Source organism: Sinocyclocheilus rhinocerous, unplaced genomic scaffold, assembly GCF_001515625.1.
Source record: "Sinocyclocheilus rhinocerous isolate Xijiao unplaced genomic scaffold, SAMN03320098_v1.1 scaffold679, whole genome shotgun sequence".
Lineage (NCBI taxonomy): Eukaryota > Metazoa > Chordata > Actinopteri > Cypriniformes > Cyprinidae > Sinocyclocheilus > Sinocyclocheilus rhinocerous.
Window position 1 is genome coordinate 173,690 of NW_015635058.1, and position 21,329 is coordinate 195,018.

At 37.3% G+C, this 21,329-nt stretch overlaps 1 protein-coding gene and 1 long non-coding RNA gene across 5 annotated transcripts in view; one reads left to right on the forward strand and one right to left on the reverse strand.

The window, feature by feature from the left end:
* The window catches only part of LOC107746538 (ATP-binding cassette sub-family A member 1-like), a 42,082-nt gene that overhangs the window by 884 nt on the left and 19,869 nt on the right, over positions 1 to 21,329 (reverse strand). For 3 of the 4 annotated variants that reach the window (XM_016560781.1, XM_016560782.1, XM_016560780.1), the window contains 37 exons: positions 17,305 to 17,352; positions 17,108 to 17,224; positions 16,814 to 17,008; positions 16,216 to 16,421; positions 15,946 to 16,122; positions 15,538 to 15,760; positions 14,544 to 14,765; positions 13,082 to 13,397; positions 12,267 to 12,441; positions 11,964 to 12,095; positions 11,729 to 11,868; positions 11,511 to 11,648; positions 11,203 to 11,423; positions 11,036 to 11,111; positions 10,697 to 10,935; positions 10,532 to 10,583; positions 10,312 to 10,431; positions 10,038 to 10,186; positions 9,544 to 9,668; positions 9,357 to 9,455; positions 8,982 to 9,266; positions 8,761 to 8,899; positions 8,592 to 8,672; positions 8,334 to 8,503; positions 8,062 to 8,239; positions 7,843 to 7,958; positions 6,811 to 6,955; positions 6,602 to 6,725; positions 5,429 to 5,558; positions 5,191 to 5,311; positions 5,037 to 5,099; positions 4,837 to 4,943; positions 4,545 to 4,686; positions 3,616 to 3,750; positions 3,090 to 3,193; positions 2,744 to 2,836; positions 1,356 to 1,599 (listed from right to left, as the gene is read on the reverse strand). In XM_016560781.1, coding sequence (XP_016416267.1) covers positions 1,356 to 1,599; positions 2,744 to 2,836; positions 3,090 to 3,193; positions 3,616 to 3,750; positions 4,545 to 4,686; positions 4,837 to 4,943; positions 5,037 to 5,099; positions 5,191 to 5,311; positions 5,429 to 5,558; positions 6,602 to 6,725; positions 6,811 to 6,955; positions 7,843 to 7,958; positions 8,062 to 8,239; positions 8,334 to 8,503; positions 8,592 to 8,672; positions 8,761 to 8,899; positions 8,982 to 9,266; positions 9,357 to 9,455; positions 9,544 to 9,668; positions 10,038 to 10,186; positions 10,312 to 10,431; positions 10,532 to 10,583; positions 10,697 to 10,935; positions 11,036 to 11,111; positions 11,203 to 11,423; positions 11,511 to 11,648; positions 11,729 to 11,868; positions 11,964 to 12,095; positions 12,267 to 12,441; positions 13,082 to 13,397; positions 14,544 to 14,765; positions 15,538 to 15,760; positions 15,946 to 16,122; positions 16,216 to 16,421; positions 16,814 to 17,008; positions 17,108 to 17,224; positions 17,305 to 17,352 — 5,547 coding nt within the window. Of the gene's footprint in view, positions 1 to 1,355; positions 1,600 to 2,743; positions 2,837 to 3,089; positions 3,194 to 3,615; positions 3,751 to 4,544; positions 4,687 to 4,836; positions 4,944 to 5,036; positions 5,100 to 5,190; positions 5,312 to 5,428; positions 5,559 to 6,601; positions 6,726 to 6,810; positions 6,956 to 7,842; positions 7,959 to 8,061; positions 8,240 to 8,333; positions 8,504 to 8,591; positions 8,673 to 8,760; positions 8,900 to 8,981; positions 9,267 to 9,356; positions 9,456 to 9,543; positions 9,669 to 10,037; positions 10,187 to 10,311; positions 10,432 to 10,531; positions 10,584 to 10,696; positions 10,936 to 11,035; positions 11,112 to 11,202; positions 11,424 to 11,510; positions 11,649 to 11,728; positions 11,869 to 11,963; positions 12,096 to 12,266; positions 12,442 to 13,081; positions 13,398 to 14,543; positions 14,766 to 15,537; positions 15,761 to 15,945; positions 16,123 to 16,215; positions 16,422 to 16,813; positions 17,009 to 17,107; positions 17,225 to 17,304; positions 17,445 to 18,100; positions 18,342 to 21,011; positions 21,097 to 21,329 lie in introns of those variants that run through there. The other variant, XM_016560783.1, reaches the window with a different exon arrangement.
* LOC107746543 (uncharacterized) lies at positions 2,779 to 5,487 on the forward strand. The gene is made up of 4 exons (XR_001640707.1): positions 2,779 to 2,857; positions 3,520 to 3,565; positions 4,847 to 4,963; positions 5,404 to 5,487. It is a non-coding gene; the product is annotated as an uncharacterized LOC107746543 (long non-coding RNA).

The window sequence follows — 21,329 nt, forward strand, 5'->3', positions numbered from 1 at the left end:
TGGAAAATAATGTTTTTTTTTTACTTTAAACCGCATAAACACATTTCATTACACCAAATACACAAAATAATGTTCTTTTTAGCAGCATCATATGACCCCTTTAAATAATACCTGTGTAAGTTATTGTAAAGAAAAAGTTTATTTTCCATATTTTAAATCAAATTTAAAACGATCTCACTTTTCTGCTGAAAAAAGTAATTTTATCCAATAATCACCTACATTATTTACTGCCAAACATTCACTTTTCACATTATGGGAGTTAAATGTGTTGTGAATCAGTGTTATTTTATTATCATTGAGATAATATTATAGTTATTATTAATATTTTGAATCAGTTTTTTTTTTAGAATTTTAATTAGCTAACATTTTTATGGTTTTGTGTTGCTTTTTACTTTGTTTGAAACTATTTTGGTTGACGAAATAGAGCAAAATCAGGCAATAGTGTTCAGACAATGCAAGTCACTTAATATTAACTTCTTGTTTAATGAACTGCTGTATTAAATCAATTATCATTTGCAAACTCTCTTAATCATTAAAAAATGTCACTCTCCTTCGTTCATCGCGATCTCACAAAGTTCCATTATAAACTATTTTTTCATAGTCGCACGCAGTAGTTTTCAGTCGCAAATGCACTGCTTCTCCATAGGTTCATGCAGGGCTGCGCAATGTGCGCATCAGCTCGCATGATAAGATTTTTTTCTCGCGCTACCCCATCTTCACCCCAATCATTAGCGCTGTTTCGTTTTGCCTTTGACAGCGCATATAGGAACATTTTTGAAATAGCACCATTCTACTAAACAAAATGTATTTCAAATTTATTTCAAGCACTTTCAAGGACCTATATTTGTTTTCAAGTACTTTCCAGGCCTTGAATCCATGTGTCTGATATTCAAGTACTTTCAAGAAGCGTGGGAACCCTGTGTGATACCATTTTTTTGTTGTCTTTATTGAATATTAATCATGTGCCATGTCCCAAAAGGATAGTCCACCCAGAAATAAATATTCTGTCATAATTTACTTTTCTCTCATGTCATTCCAAACCTGTATGACATTCTTTCTACTGTGAAACACAAAATTAGATATTTTGAAGAATGTTGGTAACTAAACAGTATGGACAAAATGCTATGAAAATCAATGGGATCCGAAACTGTTTGGTTACTAACATTCTTCACAATATATTCTTTTGTGTTCAGCAGAAGAAAGAAAGTCATACAGGTTTGGAATGACATGAGAGAGAGTAAATGATGACTATCCTTTTAACAGTTGACTGTTGTTTAACTTCCTCTTGTCCCCAGTACATAAACCCTAATCAGAAATGTGCCAGTGATATTTTAGGGTTGGAAATGCCTCCTCACCTGGTCCAGAGTGGTTTGGGACACAGAGTAGTCCTCTATCCTGAGAAACTCTTTGTTCTTAGCGAGGATGCTGAAGATGTGAGCGAGGGAGGTGAGGGAGGAGGGAAGCTGGTATTGCAGCATGTTTCTGTGTTTTTCTTTCAGGGTGCTTCCTGGCAGCTCGCTCTCAATGAACTTCATCACTGGCTGCAGGTCAGGATCCGGCCCAGCAACCCTCAGAATGATGGTGTACCCATCGCCAAATCTGCAGCCAGAGGAGCAAGTGATGTCACATATTTTTTGTAAAAAGTGTATAAGGGTAGCTAGAGACCCAAGGCATGTAAATGTGTAAGTATTTTTTCCTGGGCAACTATATTTACATATCTGATGACTCAATATGTGCAATGCATCCTAAGACATGTCTAAAAAGTAATGTATGCTTTATGCTTAATGTTCTTGATTTGAGTCATTCTTTTTGCAATTCAATGACGCCGCTAGTGTGCAGAATTAACACACTGTACCTTTAACCTTTAAATGCATACCTCATACCAGACATCATTCTCTACCCTCTCCCTCCTTCATTTTTTTAAGTTAGACATCAACTTTCTTAGTATTCCTCAATCTATTAATTATAAACAATATAACAAGATCGAAATAGTAAAATATAAAAGAATGCCAGTTTTCTGATTAATTTTTTGTAAAAAGTGTATAAATTGTTCTTAAAATATCAAGAGAGTTTTTTGCTATTGCAGCAGTTAGAGATCCATCCGTGCTGGATATATAGGTCCTGGTCGCTAAAGACCCGAATATGTAATAATGATTGGCGAAACATTCATGCATTTAAGGGTTAATAGCTTAAATAAACCATAAACCAAACCATCCAGCTACGAGGTGAATCACAAAATCACAAACTTTAATTTGGAGCCAAAAAATATATGAAAATTGAACAAAAAGGCGGTGTACTTAATGACTTCAATGAGGGAAAGAACTACAATCCCATGAAGCATTGGGAATGACAAAATTGATTCAAATGACAGATATAAAACTATTGATTTGTTGCTGGTGTTTCTAGTGTATATAGAAATAACATTTTATGTATATTGCAAAATATGTACATTCTTGTAAATATTTAAGTAGTTTTTCTTTTGGGGCAGTTAGGGTTAGGGGCATTTCTCTGCAGAATCATGGGTAATGTAGTTTTTTACAAGAATTCCATTTTTACACACAATTAAAAATAACGAATAATTTGAACTGACGAATTCAACAAAGCATAGATGATCAACAAACAACCTCACAGCACACAGTAGGTCTGTCTATAAGTCTTTAAAAACCAATTCCCCAATGGAGAAAATTAATGGGATTCTTGCTTCTAGAACCCAATTGCTGCACTCTGTTATTCATGATTTTACCTGTTTTTCAGGTGCTGGACGCTACCCAGACAGCGGAACCTGCCGTTCACCATGATGGCCATCCTGGTGCACAGCGCTTCACATTCCTCCATACTAAGAGTGAACAGAACACAGGTTAGTATGGAAGAAAACTGATTAAATACTTCCCCCTAGTGATAGATTTGATAGCTTAGCAAAAATCGAAGCTAAACTAAGAAGACATGAAGATTTTAGAGGAAGACAATACTATCATTAATGCTGCCAGTGCTGCTGTCTAGCAGCAGCTCACTTAATGTCCTTGTCTATAACTTTAGCTGACTGTTAGTGTTCAGTTTAAGTGCATAAACATTGATTGTGGTGAATGTACCTGTGTGAGGTAAGTACGACGGAGCGTCCCTCTTTGATGACGCTGTGGATGCAGTTCCACAGTGCTCGTCGTGCTTTGGGGTCCATTCCAGTGGTGGGCTCATCCTGTAATCAAAAGCACAGCCAGGCTCAGATTCGACCATTGGTTCAACAGGAAACACACACTGATTAGCTACACCATCTTTTCTTCACACGTGTATCGCACACTCAAGTGAACCGAAACAGGCTTGCTGACTCTTAAGCATTCTTATGTGATCTTTGTGTAATCAACCCATTATGAGGCCTCTCTGAAGGCTAAAGAGTTCAGGGTAATTTAGCTCTGGGGGTGTTATAGTCTTGAACTCCTTATACAACCAGAGCGGGAAACCCAGCTGAGAGAATAACCAAACAGTGGTCATATGATCCAGACTAATGTTGTTTTTGTTGATTAGTTTGCAGACATTCACCCTAGGAAGCATAAGACTTCGAGCCAGTTGTGTAAGTGTCTTTGTGTGTACATGTGTGTGTGTTTGGGGAAATGCACATACCAGGAAAACCACTGGTGGGGCTCCAATGAGTGATATGGCGGTGGAGAGTTTGCGCATGTTGCCACCGCTGTAGCTTCCTGCTTTCTTGTCCAAGTACTTCACGAGGCCCAGTTTACGGATTCCCCACTCCGCCACCTGCCCAAGATACAACACATTAATATTTCCTATTAGGGTTAATCTCACAAAACCAGGTCACATTTAACTTAACATCAAAAGAAGAAATGATATTATATTATTATAAAAAACAAACAAACAAAAATAATATATATATATATATATATACCCTATTTTTTGTAATTCAGTTTGTTCTTAATTGTGATTTGTCATTACTATAATAAAAAAAAAATTCTTTCATTTTTCATATCTTTTGTGTATTTTAAGCTTAAATCAGCATAAGTTGAAGGTTGTATAAATACTTTTTATGCATGACAATAATGAGATGAGAATTATGGGGAAATGTGCTTAATGGTCAAAATGCTAAATATTTATGCAAAATATATATATATATATATATTATTTGTAATTCACTGTATTGTCAGTGGAAATTATTACTGAAATACAGTCTTTTTATATTTTGTACAATTTTTTATTAAATCAGCATACCTTAAAGCCTGTCAAAATACATTTATTTTTATTTCATTTAATTTTAATTTTGTTTATTTTTTGATAATAAACATCATGGTGGTGGCAAGCACTTATTTGGCACGTCAAAAGTGAAAAATAGGTCTCATTTCATTTTTTTTAAGCATGTACAATTTCAGGGTTTATTTTTTATTTGGGCTTAAATATGACATGGACCTGTATGATTCACCCTAAATGTCTCGCACCGTGAAATTATATCAAAAATATAATTAAAATTATATTAAAATAATAAATATTATATCAAATCACTGTTTAAATACTTGTTTTAGTTCATATACTCTGCTCACCTCACAAACTTCCTTCTCAGGTACACCGCGCAGGATGGCATAGAATTCCAGGTGTTCCCGTCCTGTCAGCAGATCATTGATGGCATCAAACTGAGGGCAGTAGCCCATGTTCTGATGTACTTCATCTATTTCTCTGAGTATACTAGAAATAAGAAAGAGCAGCGTCATCAAAAAATGCATTCACACAATTTTAAGATTAACCTATGATTTATGTGTTTATAATAGACTAAGCTGTTATAAGGAAGTATCATCTGTTCTAATGTAATAACTACTTGTATTTTACTGTCTGTACCTTTTCCCAGCCAAGAATGCTTCTCCTTTGGTGACCACAGAGTCTCCGGTCAGCATTTTAAAAGTACTTGTCTTTCCGGCTCCGTTGACACCAAGCAGACCAAAACACTGAAAGGAGGAGGAAACATGTAAGTTTGTGGTCTTACAGTAGACGTGACTCATTCGGATGAGGCTGATCATGAGGCAGCTGTCATGAATTACCTCTCCTGGAGGAATGCCTACACATAGACGATCGACAGCAGGCTTCTGTTTCCGCTTGTACACCTGAAAAAGACAAGGATGACATATTGATGAGGGCACCATTTATTTGACTAAATTTGATGTCTGTGATCATCAGCAGAGGATTTCTGCTGACCTTAGTGAGTTGTCTGAGCTCAAGAATGTCTCCCTGTCCAGCTCCACTCATGATTCTCTGCCTCTCTCTGGCCACATCCTCATCTTCCTCTCCAATCGGACTCAACTTGGCACTTAAAGACCTGTGGAAAATGATCAAACTATCACTTTAGATCTTCTAAATCTTCTAATCCATAATTTCATTAGCAGTTCATATAAATGTAATTTGTTTCAGAAAGTCGTGTTGTGATGTTGCTTACTTGGGTTCAAAGAAGAAACGGTACTGGATAAGGACTGTGATGATGAAGAAAACCACTCCTTCCACAGCCATAGCAAAAAGATTCTTGCCCACCATGTCCCACTCCAATGGAGAACGGAAACGGTTCTCACCTAATGCAAGGTAAGAGAGCATTCAGCATCTATAATAATGACCCTTGCAGTAGTTACAGGTAATACAGTAGACATACAGTGGGTACGGAAAGTATTCAGACCCCCTTAAATTTTTCACTCTTTGTTATATTGCAGCCATTTGCTAAAATCATTTAAGTTAATTTTTTTTCCTCATTAATGTACACACAGCACCCCATATTGACAGAAAAACACGAAAAATGTAAGGGGGTCTGAATACTTTCCGTACCCACTGTAGATCAAGATGATGAGGTCAAACTCTGAAACAAAAAATTTAAAGGGATAGTATTTTTGATGAATTCTGAGAGCTCTCTGACCACAAGGATCCTAACACGATCAAGGCTCAGAAACGTAGCAAGGAGATCGTTAAAATAATCCATGTGACATCAGTGGTTCAACTGTAATTTTACGAAGCTACGAGAATACTTTTTGTGCGCAAAGAAAACAAAAATAATGACCAATTTATTCAACAATTCGTCTCCTCAGCGTCACCCTATAGCGCCATTTTGGAGAGTATCACATATGAAAACAACATATGTACGCATGCAACATATGTACGCGGATACGCTGTTTACGTTGTTTATGCTTTGATCTGAACGTAAGCAGCATATCCGCGTACATACGTTGCATACGTTGTTTACGTATGTGATACTCTCCAAAATGGCGCTATAGGGTGACGCGGAGGAGACGAATTGTTGAATACATTGGTCGTTATTTTTGTTTTCTTTGCACACAAAAAGTATTCTCATAGCTTCGTAAAATTACGGTTGAACCACTGATGTCACGTGGATTATTTTAACAATGTCTTTGCTACGTTTCTGAGCCTTGACCGTGTAAGGCTCCTTGCTGTCTATGGGAGGGTCAGAGAGCTCTCAGAATTCATCAAAAATATCTTAATTTGTGTTCCGAAGATGAATGAAGATCTTACGGGTTTGGAATGACATGAGGGTGAGTAATTAATGACAGAATTTTAATTTTTGGGTGCACTATCCCTTTAAATTTAAAGTGGAGTATGCTAATCTTACCAAATCTCTCCAGAGCATCAGCCATGGCCTGATTCTTCACCATGTCGATGAGACCTCGACCCAGGCAGAAATGCGGGAAGATGAGCAAAACGTTCTTCAGGATGTCATTAATGCCACCGATCTCCTGCAGCAGAGGATGAGCGGCATTAGAAATCATGTGTGCTTGAGGATTACTGCTAAGAATAGCAACCAAAAAAGCAATTTCTTACATTATTTCCAAATAACTCCATGACAAAAGTGGACACGCTGCCATTGATCCCAATGAGGATATTGACACTAGTGAGCACCACGTAAGCGGTGCTGGGGATTTTGAAGAGGAATGAAGCCGGGTACATAAGAGGAGTGATGGACCATCTGAAGAGAGACAAGAAGAAGTATTTATTATCAGGGAAAATGTTATGTGCAAATTGGCAGTGTATTGAGGTCCCATGTCAGGCCCCAAGCATATCTAGGTACCACAATATCGTAGAGACATGAGGGTGGGCTCTTTTCACTAAGGAAGATTCCCAGGTTGTGGGCTCTTTTGACTTTGGAAAGTATAATGTATAATCCCATATAGGGTGCCAAAGTTTTTTTTTTTACATATCTGCAGAACAGAGTATATTATCTATATGAGGGTGGGCTCTTTCACTACAGGAAATATACAGAGGCCCCATGTGGGACCCCCAGCAATATCTAGGAATCAGACTGTCTAAGAGACATATTTCGCAAAGACAAGAACCATTCACATTTTCTTCAGAAAATACACCTAAACATACGTTATTTATTTATTTTTAAATGTGGTTTATAATCAGTTTTTTCTATTCAGTTTATTTCCCATTTTCTTCAGAAAATATACCTAAATGTACTTGCTTTTTCTTATGTTTATTTTATTTCATATCTTCATTAGGAAATATACCTACAATTACTTTGTATTTTTTCTGTTGTATTCCATTTCAAATTTCTTTAGAAAATATACCCAAACATACTTTATAATGTGATTTTTATTTGAATATTTAGTTTGTATTCAATTTTTTTCTATTTTTAGATTTCTATTTAACATTTTCTTCAAAAATGTCCCTAAACATACTTTATAATCTGTTTCTCCCCTATTTTATTATATTTCTATTATAAATGTAGTTCATAATCTGTTTGTTTCTGTTTCCATTTACAAAAAATATATTGTCAGTACCTACATAAATTATTGCCTTATTGAGCTGGAATTATCAATATAAGTGAATGTCTTGCTCTGTCTTTCTTACCCATAAAGAAGCAGTAGAAGGGCAAGAACAGGCAGGTTGGTTGCAGAGACGTAGGCTTTTTGTTGAAAGCACACAAAGATCAGGATCACCAGAGTAGCAGGAACAACATAATTGCACTGCACCAAAAAACAGACAGAAATGTGCATTAGAGATTTTGGGTCAGCAGCCAAGAAGGTGAGTGGTGCATTATGAGATTTGAAAGTGAAATCAAACACTTACCATATCCCAGAGAAAGTTGGCCAGCCAGTAGAGGTATGGCTGCACTCCGCTGATAAACTGCATGTGCTTGGCCTTATTCACTCGCTCCTGAATGAGGAAGACAACGAAGCTGGCGGGGACGAAGGACATGGCGAAGATCACACAGATGGAAACCAGCACGTCCACTGAGGTGGTCATTCTGAAATGCCATAAATCAGGGTTCAGAGATTAGACCAACATGACCAATGTCCTTAACGTTATTTAAATTGCATTCAATCAGTTTCAATGCTTACAGGGCCACTTGAGAAAGCTGTTCCTTGGTCAGATTGAGCGGATGGTTAAACGCAGTGATGCCAAACTGACGGTGGTCTTTGCCAGGTGGTAAGTTGGCACGCAAGATACCATTGTTCATTACATTGAGGAAGGCTCCAATACTGTGCCAGCCCTTGTTATTGAACCATATCTGAAAAAATGACAATAAAGATAATTCCAAGTACACTTAGAATGTCTATAATGGGTTTAAAAATAGCAGTCCTCCAGTTATCACTCACCTTGACATTATTCTTAGTGTCCAGCCCATTGATGAAGGCAGACAGGCTTTTCAAGAAACGGTTGGCCGCTGATCCTGAGTTCTACAACCGTAGGATAAGAAGAAATACTTCATGCACTATTCCTGAGAAATATTTGATTAATTTCCTAAGAGTCAACGTTTCGGCTTACCTTCCCCAGTTGGAAGATTTCCCTGACTCTAGAGATGGCATCGTCGATCTCTTCAGCAGGAGGAAGTACCTGAGTGCTTCTAGCTCCCAATGAAAATCCTCCATATCTGAATTCATTCACCCATATCTTGTTCTTTAAGCTATGAAAGAAACAATCTGTTAATGTGTTGAATGACGCGACTGAACTATTTCAGTTCATGTGGATAGACAATCAGGTCATACCTTTTCCCAATGATCTGTGCATAGGTCTTCACGAGATAGTCTGAGATGTTTCGTCCCGTCAGGTTCTGGAGGGTCTCAGTTTCACTCATCTTAATCTGAGGAGGTGGCAGTCCACCTGCACCAGCAGGGCATTCTGGGAGCATCTTCTTTTTGCCATTACAGCTGCACTCACAAGCAGGCGATGGGTTGTCCATGGTCCAGTTTGTCGACGTGAAAATGTCCATCACGCTTTCTGCCACTTCTTGTGTAGACCATTCCTCATCGCCCATTGTACAGGGAACATCACTAAAACCAAGGGAGAAGACGAGCTTAGTTTTTTCTTAAATTAAAAATATTAGCAGTTACAGAAAAAAATGTTTCATGTAAGATACTTACGTAATTGGTTCTCCTTCCATGCATCGTGTTCCAAAGCCAGGATCATCTAATAAAGCGTTGAGTAACTTTTGTGTGCTTATATCATGTGGAGCATCATCACTGTAATGAAAATACACTGTATTTAATTTCAGTAGTTCCATGCAAGTATTTCAACTTAATGTTGAGTAGAACGTTGTCCTTGTCATACCTGATGAATGTGAACTGATCTTCATACATCCAGGGATTGAGAGCCAGGCTGGGATATTTTCCGAATGGTGGCACAATAAGACTGAAAACCAGAGCAATGCACACAAACACAGCGGGAAGAACAATCTGCAAAGAGAATCAAAGTGAGTTGAGCAAAACCGATCTGTACTGACATGGGTTGCGTTTCCCAAAAGTAGCATAAGCCTAACTAGATTATAGTAACCACTGGCATCGGTAGTCTCTACGATCTACTTGGATTGTGGAAGAAACCATTGGTACCAATAGTGTATAGAATCTACTTAGGCTTACATTGTTTTTGGGAATCAAAGAAACCACTGGCACCAACAGTGTCTACGATCTACTTAGGCTTACAATATATTTGGGAATCGTAGAAACCATTGGCACCAACAGTTTCTTTGATCTCCTGAGTTTTACGATGCTTTTGGTAAACGCAGCCTAGGTTTATTTTTTTCTGACTATATTTCCCATTCCTACCTGTGCAAAGAAGCCTTTCCTTGAGCGGCGAGCATAAAGCAATCTCTTCCACAATAAAGCCACAAACTGCTGCCTCTTCAAACTCCAGCCTTTCAATTGATATGATCCTTTCCCATTAGAAACGCTCAAATAGTCTGTTTCTTTGGATTCTGGTGATCAAATACATCAACAGGAATTGGCAACAGCACATTTAAAACCAAACAAATTAAGAAGATATTTGGCTGACTCTACTGTAAAGATAAGGTATAGATGTTTTAGGGCTTTTAAGGTTTACCTGGATCACCGTCAGAGTCGTTGCAGTCAACGTTATCGTCTTCGGTCAGGGGTTTGAGGCAGCTCTGGTGGTCAGCACCAAATGCGTGTCGCCTATGTCTGGGAACAGGCAGAGTTCCATCTAGCAAAATAAAAAATACAAGATGAGATCTTTTCTGGATTTTTGTCTTTGTACTGCTCATTCAGTTTACTAGAGAGCTAATAGTGAGGTACAAATTTACCTGAGATGATTTCAGTGTCAACTCCACTGTCCTCTGCCACCTTAAGGAAAATCTATAAAGACACCCAAGAAAGATGATTAGTAACTTGCATATGTAGTAAAAAATCACAGCTAACATCCTAAAGCTTTTTGTTGACAGATAAAAGCCAAGACAAGCTACACTTACCTCTTCAAGTGTAGTATCTGAGACACCATAACTCGAAATGCCAAGGTCAGCGAGCCGATCATCCAGGTCATGGAAGAGCTCAACGAAAGCACCATCTTTGGCAGACTCGTACGGCAACACATATGTGATCTCATGACCGAGGTCTTCCACCATGCGAGAAGCGGGAACGTGCTTCAGGATTAGACTGGAGATGAGGGCTACATCAACAGGAACAACAGGAGATTCAGGCCATGTAGTTCCTGCAGAACATATTAAAAAATTTAGTGAAGATTCAGTTATAATCTCATGAACTGAAAAGTTATCCATCATTTTAAAGATTGAGGTCAGGTGGTGTCTTACCAATTGCTGTGGCGGCTTCGCTTTCTTGATCACTACCTAGACCAGCATCCGAACTGCTCTCAGATGCATTGTCATCCTAAAAAACAATGAAACAAGTGTTTAGCTTATTAGCTAAACAACAAATCAATGTGTTCATTGAGTGTTTTTGCAAACTGAAGTGCACTTACTTTCTTAACAAAGGACACAGTGCTGCTCGAGTTCCTGCAAGAGCTGAGAGAAGGCTCAGTGTTTTTCTTCACCAAGGTAAGATAGTATCCAGTTCCCAGTTGAGTCTTAAGAAAGAGCGAAGAGCCCACACAACAAAGCTTTCCATGGGAGATGATAGCAATACGATCGCCCAGAATATCCGCTTCATCCATATGATGGGTGGAAAGAAGGATAGTCCGACCTAAGAAATACCCAAAGTCCTCATTGTTTCAATAAGATCTAATGGCATTTTCTTTGTTTTTAAATACAAAATGAATGAGGTAGTTACCTGTACGATACTTCAGAAGAAGGTCCCAGATGCCTCTTCGAGCGTATGGGTCCACACCAGCAGTGGGCTCATCCAAAATAACAACCTTTGACCCTCCAACAAAAGCAAGGGCTACCGAGAGTTTCCTCTGCATACCACCTGAGGAGCACAAAAATGTAAGTATGCAACAAATCAAACAACCATCAAATCATAATTTCAGAGGATGTAATGGCCCACACCTGACAGCTGGCTGGTCCTGGACTTGCGTTTGTGTTGAAGGCCAGTATCAGTCAGAATCTGCTCCATCTCAGCCTTCACGTCCTCCTCAGACAGACTCTTCAGACGGGCATAGAACCAGATGTGCTCTTCTACTGTCAACCTGAAATATGACAGGTAGATTAGCATCCACAGAACTATACAATCTTAACATCAACTAGTATGTGACTTGTGTTGTTTTTGAATTAAAGCACTTACATGCTGAAGAGGACGTTGTGTTGTGGACACACTCCGAGGCTCCGTCTGATGGAACTGAGCTCTGAGCGAATATCTTTGCCCATGATATATGCAGTGCCAGAGGTGGGAGGGAATAGGCCAGTTAGGATAGACCTAAAACAATGAAGGCAAATTGGAGGGTTAGATATTGTAACCAAAAAGAAAAAACTAAATTCAAGCAGCCATTACTCCAATCTATATGATCCTTCAGAAATCATTCCAATATGAAAGTGATACATTTTATTCAAGATCCTTGGATGAATATCAAGTGAAATGTGAACTTACATGGTGGTGGTTTTTCCAGCTCCATTGTGACCTAGGAAAGAAGTTATTTGCCCCTCATAGAAGCCAAGTGTCAACCCATCGACTGCTAGCTTTTTGCCATGACGGTAGACCTTCACAAGATTCTCAATGTAAACTCCCAATTCAAGGTGAGTGGGTTCCTCTTCAATGCAGACAGCTTTAAAAAAAAAAAACACAAAACAAAATTAATCAATTGTATTGAAGATTATATCTAATGAACAAATTCAAAACTCAGTCCACTGGCACTGAAAACCGGATGTGACACTAAACTGCCTTTTTTAAAATAGCATAATTTTTTAGCTTTTTAAAGTGATAGTTCACCCAAAAATTATGTCATTAATTACTCACCCTCATGTCGTTTCAAACCCGTAAGACCTTCGTTCATCTTCGGAACACAAATTAAGATATTTTTGATGGAATCGTCATTATTTTTTTTTTCTTTTGCGCACAAAAAGTATTCTCATAGCTTCGTATAATTGCGGATGAACCACTGATGTCACATGGATTATTTTACAGATCTCCTTGCTACGTTTCTGGACTTGGGAACATTTCAGTTGCGTTGCTGTCTATGCAGGGTCAGAGAGCTCTCAGATTCCATCAGAAATATCTTAATTTGTGTTCCGAAGATGAACGAAGGTCTTACGGGTTTGAAACGACATGAGGGTGAGTAATTAATGACAGAATTTTCATCTTTGGGTGAACTAACCCTTTAATCAGTAATCGGTCATAATGTGAAAACAATCATCAGTTCAGAATTTTAATATTGGTGTATCCCTTATAAAAAAAACTTTTCTTACTTCCAGCATTGCTCTTCTTTCCATGAACTGCAGTATTGTTTGTGTTGCTCTCTCCAAACCAGTAGGATTTACTGAAAGGGAAGTACCATGGCCTGGGAATGCCATACTGCCCTGGGAACACGGCCTCAATGTACCAGGTCATGACCCCATACAGGAAGGCATCAAAGTACATGAGGATGAGGCAGGTGGTGAGGTTGTAGTTGTCTTCTTCCATTGGGCTGGAGAAGAGGTTATTCCATTGGATGCCCACACCCTGCTCTTCAAACAGGGCAAAATACTCACAGCCAAATCCAAACGCCACTGGAGACAGTAAGCTCTGTGAACACAACCAAATTTGAAGTAAGTAGTGTTCTGTTTTTTTCCCACCTGAAGTCCACTTATAATGCTAGTCAAGGTTTCTTGCACCAAAATAAGTAATTTAGTTTTACATTACCATTTTACACTCCCTATAATGCAGTTGCTTAACTACAATGCAAAAAGTGAATTTCTTATGCAGTATTTTTGTCTTGTACAAATATCTAAACATTCATTAATCAAGATATATTTACTTGAAGCAAAATGACATAAAATGAGTAGTCTGGCTTTTTTTAGTTTATGCTTAAAATTGGGATTAAAAAAAATAAAGGTAAAAGGTAAATTATTTAATATTTCTAACCCTACAGGCAGATTTATTTCTCATTTCAAGCACAAAATTTTGATAACTTCCTCAGCAAACAGATTTAATATCTTATATAATTTTGGTTCTCAAGTAAATCATGATTTGGGAATGTTTAGACAAAAATATTGAGTAAAAATTAAAAAAAAAAAAATAATCTGGTATGATTAGAGTCGGATTAAATCATTTAAATGACCTCTAAAAAATTGTTTTAGTTTAACTCAAATAGTTCAAATTACTTTCAAAAATGCATGTAAATGTACTGACTGATATTCCCTATGTCTGTGCCCTTGAGCTGGACACTTAATCTCAGGTTGTTCCAGCAGGACCTGGAGTTCATGCAGTAAGTCTACTGTAAGTCAGTTTAATGACAAGTAACCAGGTAACTGCGCAGGATCAATCCGCCTAGGGTTAAGTGCTTTGGTCAAAGTAATCTCAGTAACGCTGGCTCACCTCTAACTGAACTCTTGTATTAGTGGCCCAGATATTTAATCTATCTTTAATCTATCAAGCATTTAACTAGTTTCAACAGGAACACAGAGCGTAGATTCCTTGTAATCTAGAGTCAGGAACCAAAGCCTACAATGGGTTTAAAGTGCGATTTTACAGTTAAGATATTCTCATCACACCTGTAAGTCATTTCAGATAAGGAGAGCAGTATAAATTAGTTTCCTTATGCAATATACTGTATGATAACCTAATGCACTTGTCCAACAATTGATGACGCTGCACACATACACATTTGCACTTTGTAACTGATATTTTAAAAAAAAAAAAATTTTTTTTGGTAGGTTGTCATAAACTTACAGCAATGACTTTGGCGCTGAAGCCCACGTAGTCTTGCCAAGCCACACAGAGCACATAAGGCAGGTAGAGGGTGAAGTAGATAATGCCCCCGCAAGCCGCTGCCAGGTTGGCACGTGCGAACGCCGTACTGATCAGAAAACACTGCATGATGGTTACCACAGCGAATGACCCGAGGAAGAGGAAGACTACGCCAGGGTCACTATAGGGCAGGAGATTACCCATCTGGAAAGGTAAAAGAAATCAGGTTCATTGTCTCTGTTTTGCTTCTATTAATGACAATTTCTTAAAGAATGCCACATAATGAATAATAATCTTTATTACAATTAATAATAATAATCAGGGTTACTATAGGGTATAGTTTATGTATAAAACTAAAACTAACAGAAATAAAAAGTTTTTGTTTTTCATACACACACACACGCATATATGTAAAACAAAAATGACTAAAACTACAAAAACACAATGAAATTACAAAAACTTAAAAATGAAAATAGAAATATTAATAAATTATTCAAAATATTAATAAAAACAAAAATAGTATCTCAAAGGTACTAAAATAACATTAATAATAGTAATAATAATACTTAGTGTTATGTTAGTATGATTTATTTCCTTATTTATTTTATGTTATAGTATTTATTCATATTTTGAATTAGCTTTAACTCTTCTATTTTCATTTTAGTTTGTAGTCATTTTTTGCGATTTGTCGTATATTTTATTATGTTCATATTTCTTATTTTATTCATCTTCATTTCTATTTAGTTTTTAATTATTTATTTAGTTAGTAATTTAATTTAAAAAAATTAATTTAATTTCATAAAGTCACTAGCACTCTTAACATTAAAAAAAATCCTACGACAGAAAAAAAGTCAAAATTGCAACAGTATAAATAATTAGTAATAACTAAATTGAGTACTGAACGTTTTTTGTAAGGCAAAAAGTGCGCTTCCTAGAAAACAACCTGTCTTAAGATCTGCTGAAGTCTTTTTAGTACCTTGAGTAGAAGAACCAGCAGGCCTGCGCTGATGAGAAGAGGGATGAGGCTGCTAATGAACCAACTGAACCACAGGATTCCATTGTCCAATCCCATAATCCTCATGGTCTCCTTGAGCCGGGCCTCCTTCTCGTAGACGACACCTTTGATGATGATGGCCACTGAGTACATCCAGGCCAGAGTCATGAAAAGCGGCATGGAACGGCTCATAATGCGAAGGAAACTACAGGAAAAAAGTGTATTTTTTATTTTTTATAATTGTTCAACTTCCAACTGTTACAGAACATACTGAAAGATTAGCACGAAGCAGTCTTTTTACTGCAGGGGAAATAGTTTAAAGACAATCCTTCATAATTTGCAGTCTCTTTTATTCGATTAGGTTTATTTGCAGTGCAGTGGAATACTTACATATCATCTACATAACATGGATAAGGCATCTGTTGGATGTAAACACCAGTCTTCTCTTTGGTCCCAGTAACTGCTCTAATGATGCTGTGTTCAACTACATCCTGAAGGTAAGTAAATCCTCCCCAAATATACCGCAAATCCTCAAACGGATCAGCCCTGGGACCGGGATCCCAATACCTGCCAACCAAAAAACACAATAAGCATGTGATTTCATAGCACACTATCTAGTTTCCATTACTGGGCATTTAAGAAAAGAAAACACCAACTTACCCATCTTTAATCTTGTTTGTGCGCTCCACACTGTCGATGTCCATGCGGATCTTGTAATTGACGTGTGGGGGAAGTTCAGAGCTGTTGGACTGAATGTCCAGAAACACAATTCCCGCCCAAAACTTTCTGTTATCCAGGAGACTCATGGACTCGTTCACCATTTTCTCCTCTGTGCTCACAGGTTCAAGTTTATCCAGGTTTACACACTGTGAAAAAAACAACACCATTCAGTCACAATTTGGCTTTATCTATTTATTGATAATGAGCTGACCTAAAATAATCTATTTGACCCGTAATAGCTTGGTCTTGTTTTACTGTAAAAGGGAACTTTTGACCCATTAAAAACGACTGCGTGTTGTTTGTAATCTCCAGTCATGTTATACAGCTCTTGAGCCTACATTCAAGTTGATTTTCACTTCCTTTTTATCTTTCACATCTCAATGTGCTGGTTGCGACATGCTATGCGACTTATGATTGGTTGTTGACGTGTTTTATGTGAAAGTATGTATGTGGGAGACAGATGGATTATGAGATGGAAAGGAAATGTGTAGGAGGAGAAAAGAAAGGAAAAGGTAGCATGAAAGAGAGCTGTTCTGACCTCCATGAAACGGGATATGCTCATAATGGCCTGATCCGTCTCATTGAAGACGTCCCGCCACGTAAATGCCGTTCCATGAGGACGCGTGTCCTCGGAGTGCTTAGACAAGAAGCTTATAACATCCTCCACGCTCCACTGAGTCTCAGCCAACTGGGCACTGAAGAAACTAGCAGTGACATTGTTTCGAAGAAGCGTCTGCGTTTGGAAGAACAAAGAAACGGAAATTAAAATTAGCTTCAACATTGGTAACCTCCAGCCAAATGGGGGCAGTAATGAGAGTTAGGCAGATCATACCCGCATCAAATCTATTTCTTCACTGTTCTCCATGAAGTTCCAAACCTTCGGTCTGGCTTCTTCCCACATTCCGCCTAAATCTCGTAGAATTCCGAGCTCCTGAAATGTCTTGTTGACCTGGGAAAGAACAAAGATGTTAATCAAGAAATCATGGCAAGTACCATGCACATGTTTTTTTTTTTTTCCAGGATGGTTACCTCATGAATGATCTTCTGTGTTGCAGGGCTGTGTGGCGTGTAGAGGATCTTCCCCATCAGGAGAGGTTTCAGTGCTCTCCAGATCATTCGAGAGATAGGACTGGCTTCCATGTTCTTCATCAAGTTGTTACAGTATAGAGCTAGAAGCACAATACATAAGAATATGCATTAAAGGACAATTTAGCATTCATTTAATGTTGCATGCTCCGCATCATATTGTACCACTATTGTGCAGTATGCTAGTATCATATTTCAAGCGCAATTAATTTTGTTTATGAAAAAGCATGGTCATTTCTGTTGTAGATCAGGGATGTTAACAAAAACTATAAAAAAAGTACTTATTTAATTGAAATAAAGCCGCAATAAAATAACATACATTTTATAGGGAAATTCTGTATTCATGTATTGATTTTTTTTTTTAAATATCAACCTGCCCCGAGACATAGATTTTATGATATATCAAGATAATTAAATAATAAATATTATATAAAAAACCTTACAAAATAAATGTTGCCTTGGAAATTAACTTAAATAAAATCTAAGTTAAAGTACTACAATTACAATAACCAAACATGAAATATAAAATAAATTAAAGCTAAAAAATAAAATAAAATAAAAATGATAAAAGGACAAAATAAAATAAAATAAAAATGATAAAAGGACAAAATAAAATAAAATAAAAATGATAAAAGGACAAAAAAAATCCTAAAAATGTAAACAAAAGCTAATTCTAAATATTAATAAAAACTATATCAGTATATAAAAAATACTAAACACTATTGTAGCTTTGACGTACTGGTGGTGTTGTCATAGACTGAAACTGGTTCGTTATCACTGTCGTTGTGGCTGCCGAACAGCGCCTGGAAGTTGCTGTCCTCATACCAGTTGAGGGATTTGATCTTGAGGCCACCGCCTTCCGGGTGTCCACACACGATACGGGACATAGCCTGGTACATCAGACTCGGCGAGCCGGTGGCGTTTTCTGTCAGAAACAGGATCTCGTTTCGCAGGTCACTCCAGCTCCTCATACTGGCCAGCTAAAAAAGAATGACAGAGGATACAATTATAATCTTCAAGTCAAGCAGGCTGATACACAGGTTTCCGTTAGTTTGTTAAACAGGCGTGTCGGGTTTTATATTAAACTGGTGTATCTTTAAACAATTTGTTGACTTAAAAAAGGAAAATTCTGTCATCATTTATTCACCCTCGTGCAGATCCAAACCCATATGTTTTTTATTTTTCCATGGAACACAAAAGGACACATGCTGAAAATGACTAATCACTCTCAGAGAGTTTCAAGCATCAAAAGTACTATAAAAGTAGTTCAAACAACTTGCACACTATATCCAAATCTTTTAAAGCCATATAATAGCAATTGTATTTGGAACAGAACAGAATTCAAGTCATTATTCACTGAATGGTTTGTGACCAAATCATTCAGACTGTTTTGGTAAACTAAATAAAATAACTCACAAATCCATAGGATCTTTGGAATATTAGTGCACAAGTAGTCTGAACTGCTATCGTGATACTTTTATGCTGCTTTTGTGTCCTTTTTGAAGCATGAAAGCTCCAGTTTCTATTCATTCTAATTGAAAAGAAGCAAAACAAGCATCTCCTTTTGTGTTTCACTCAAGAAATAAAGTCATACCTTTTTTGAGGGTGAGTAAATAACAGAAGAATTTTAATTTTGGGAGAACTATCCCTGTAACATTTCATCAGAGAGAAAATTGTCAACTATTAGGAGAGATAATGTTAGTGTTTCATTATTCACTCCAGTACAGGCTGTGTTTGCCTAATCCTTGACGGCTACTGTCATTGTGTAGCTCATGTTTAGATGTTTTACCCAACAATCCTGAATCCAGAAAGCCAGTGCCCCAAGGGCCTGACAAAACCCAACACAACTCGCTTTAGACAAACAAACCCTCCCATGAAAAGCTGGTTCTGCTTTTTCAACACACAAAGGGTTTTGTCAAACATAAAATAAAAGTCTATCATAAATGCATTTCTAAGCTGGGAGGTTTGCTTTTCGAGGTTGGCTGACAGGAAAAGAAATGTTATTCTGTGCTGGTCACGACATTTCACATTGAAAAAAACCCAATTTCCCTGAGAACACTTTAATTTGTATTATAAATATTAAGAAAAAGTCTCAAGTGTGTCTCCATTTAATCTGACTGCTGTCTAAGAGAATCAAATAAAACATATTATTATTGATTTTTCTTTCCTACAGGTGCATTTTCACTTCTTGAGTCAACTTGAATCTTGAGAGAAAGAGAAATAGAAAGTGTGTTTTGTTAAGCACACCACTCTTACTTTTTCTGTAGTATACAGTATTTATACAGAGTACATAGTGTGTACAGTTAAACAAAAAAATAGTAGGCAGTATGCAGTAAGCAGTAGGTTAGTATTTCGAACACATCCACCAAGTAGAGAATTGCTTCTCCCGGTCATTCATTTTTGAAGCAGATGTGGTGTACGGCATACAACTATGCAGGATAAAACCATGTGAGCCTTACGGATCTGACTCAGCAAGTAAACAAGTCACGTGCCGCTAATTTTGTGTAAAAGTGCACAGAGAATGGAGGGTGGAGGGTGCAACAGATGTCCTACTGCAAAAACAAAACACTCTCACAGAGGGGGAGAGAGCAAGAAATCAAGAAGGAATAATGAGCCATCTAAACTTCACAAAGCTGTACAGAGAAAAGTTGCATGCAATTTCTAAGTTCCATAATAAATAGAATAAACTCATACTATTTCTAATATGCTGATTTGGTGCACAAGAAACTATTTGCTGCTTAATATTTTTTTGGAAATCGTGAGACACAACCAAAATGTTGCGGTAAGTAAGCTTATTCAGAAATTGATCAAAAGTGACATCAAAGACATTTATAATCTTACAAAAGATATCTATTTCAAATAAATGAAATATCTTTTCATCAAAGAATCTTATAATAGTAAGCAGCATAACTGTTTTCAACATTGATAGTAACAGAAAATGTTTCTTGAGCAGCAAACCAGCATATTAGAATAATTTCTGAAGAATAATGTGACACTGAAGACTAGAGTAATGAAAATGCTTTTTGCACTTCATCTAGTCTCATACCAACACATTGAAAGGTTACTGGAATTCACCATCCGTCTCAAACGTGAAAGTGAGCCAGCAAACTAGACAGTGGGTTGAGTTTAATGCTCCATTCACTTAGACTCGTAGCCAAAGGTTTCCCTCTCATTTGAGCAGAAAACAGAGGGGCTTTTGTATGATCAAACAGGTCATGAACGCCCATCTCACTGTGTTAAGAAAACGTCTTTCTTGCGGTTTTTGGATACTGACTGCTGAGTAGATAGTGTTACTCTCTCTCTGGATGCTTGTTCAGCTGTGCTTGGCTGGGAGCTGAACCAACTTTCTCTTCCTCCCGCTGTGCACTGCTACAGCTGGCAAACGAGACACTACCGAACCCATCGACACATACAGGCCCACTGCGACACCTTTACTGCTGCGTCACCTTTACTTGTTCTCGCCATTAAATGTCACTTTCACTCTCATGGGATGATTTTAGAGCCTTACTGTGTGCTGGTTGTTTTAAATATGATAGACAACTCTCGCATGCAGTTGTTTGACAGTTCACAGGACTGCTCAGGATTGTTCTACCTTTTCTGTAGTGATAAACTCATAGACTTTAATGATAAGTGAATAATATGAAGTCTACCTCCACAGCCAGTGATCCCAGGCTTTCCAGAAGGTTGTCTGTAGCTTTGGCAACTAGACGGACGTCAGTGGCATTAGTCCTCATGTCTGACTGTAAAAAGCAGAGAAAAGATTTCAATAAATACACTTATTGGAAAAAAAAAATAAATATATATATATATACACACACACACACACACACACATAAATAAAATAAAGTAGTAGTATAATATATATGTTTTTTTATTTATATAATTTACATTTTGTTTTACATTACATTAGATAAAATATAAAACATGTATATGCTATAAAAGTATGTTCATTTTTAAAAAACACACAC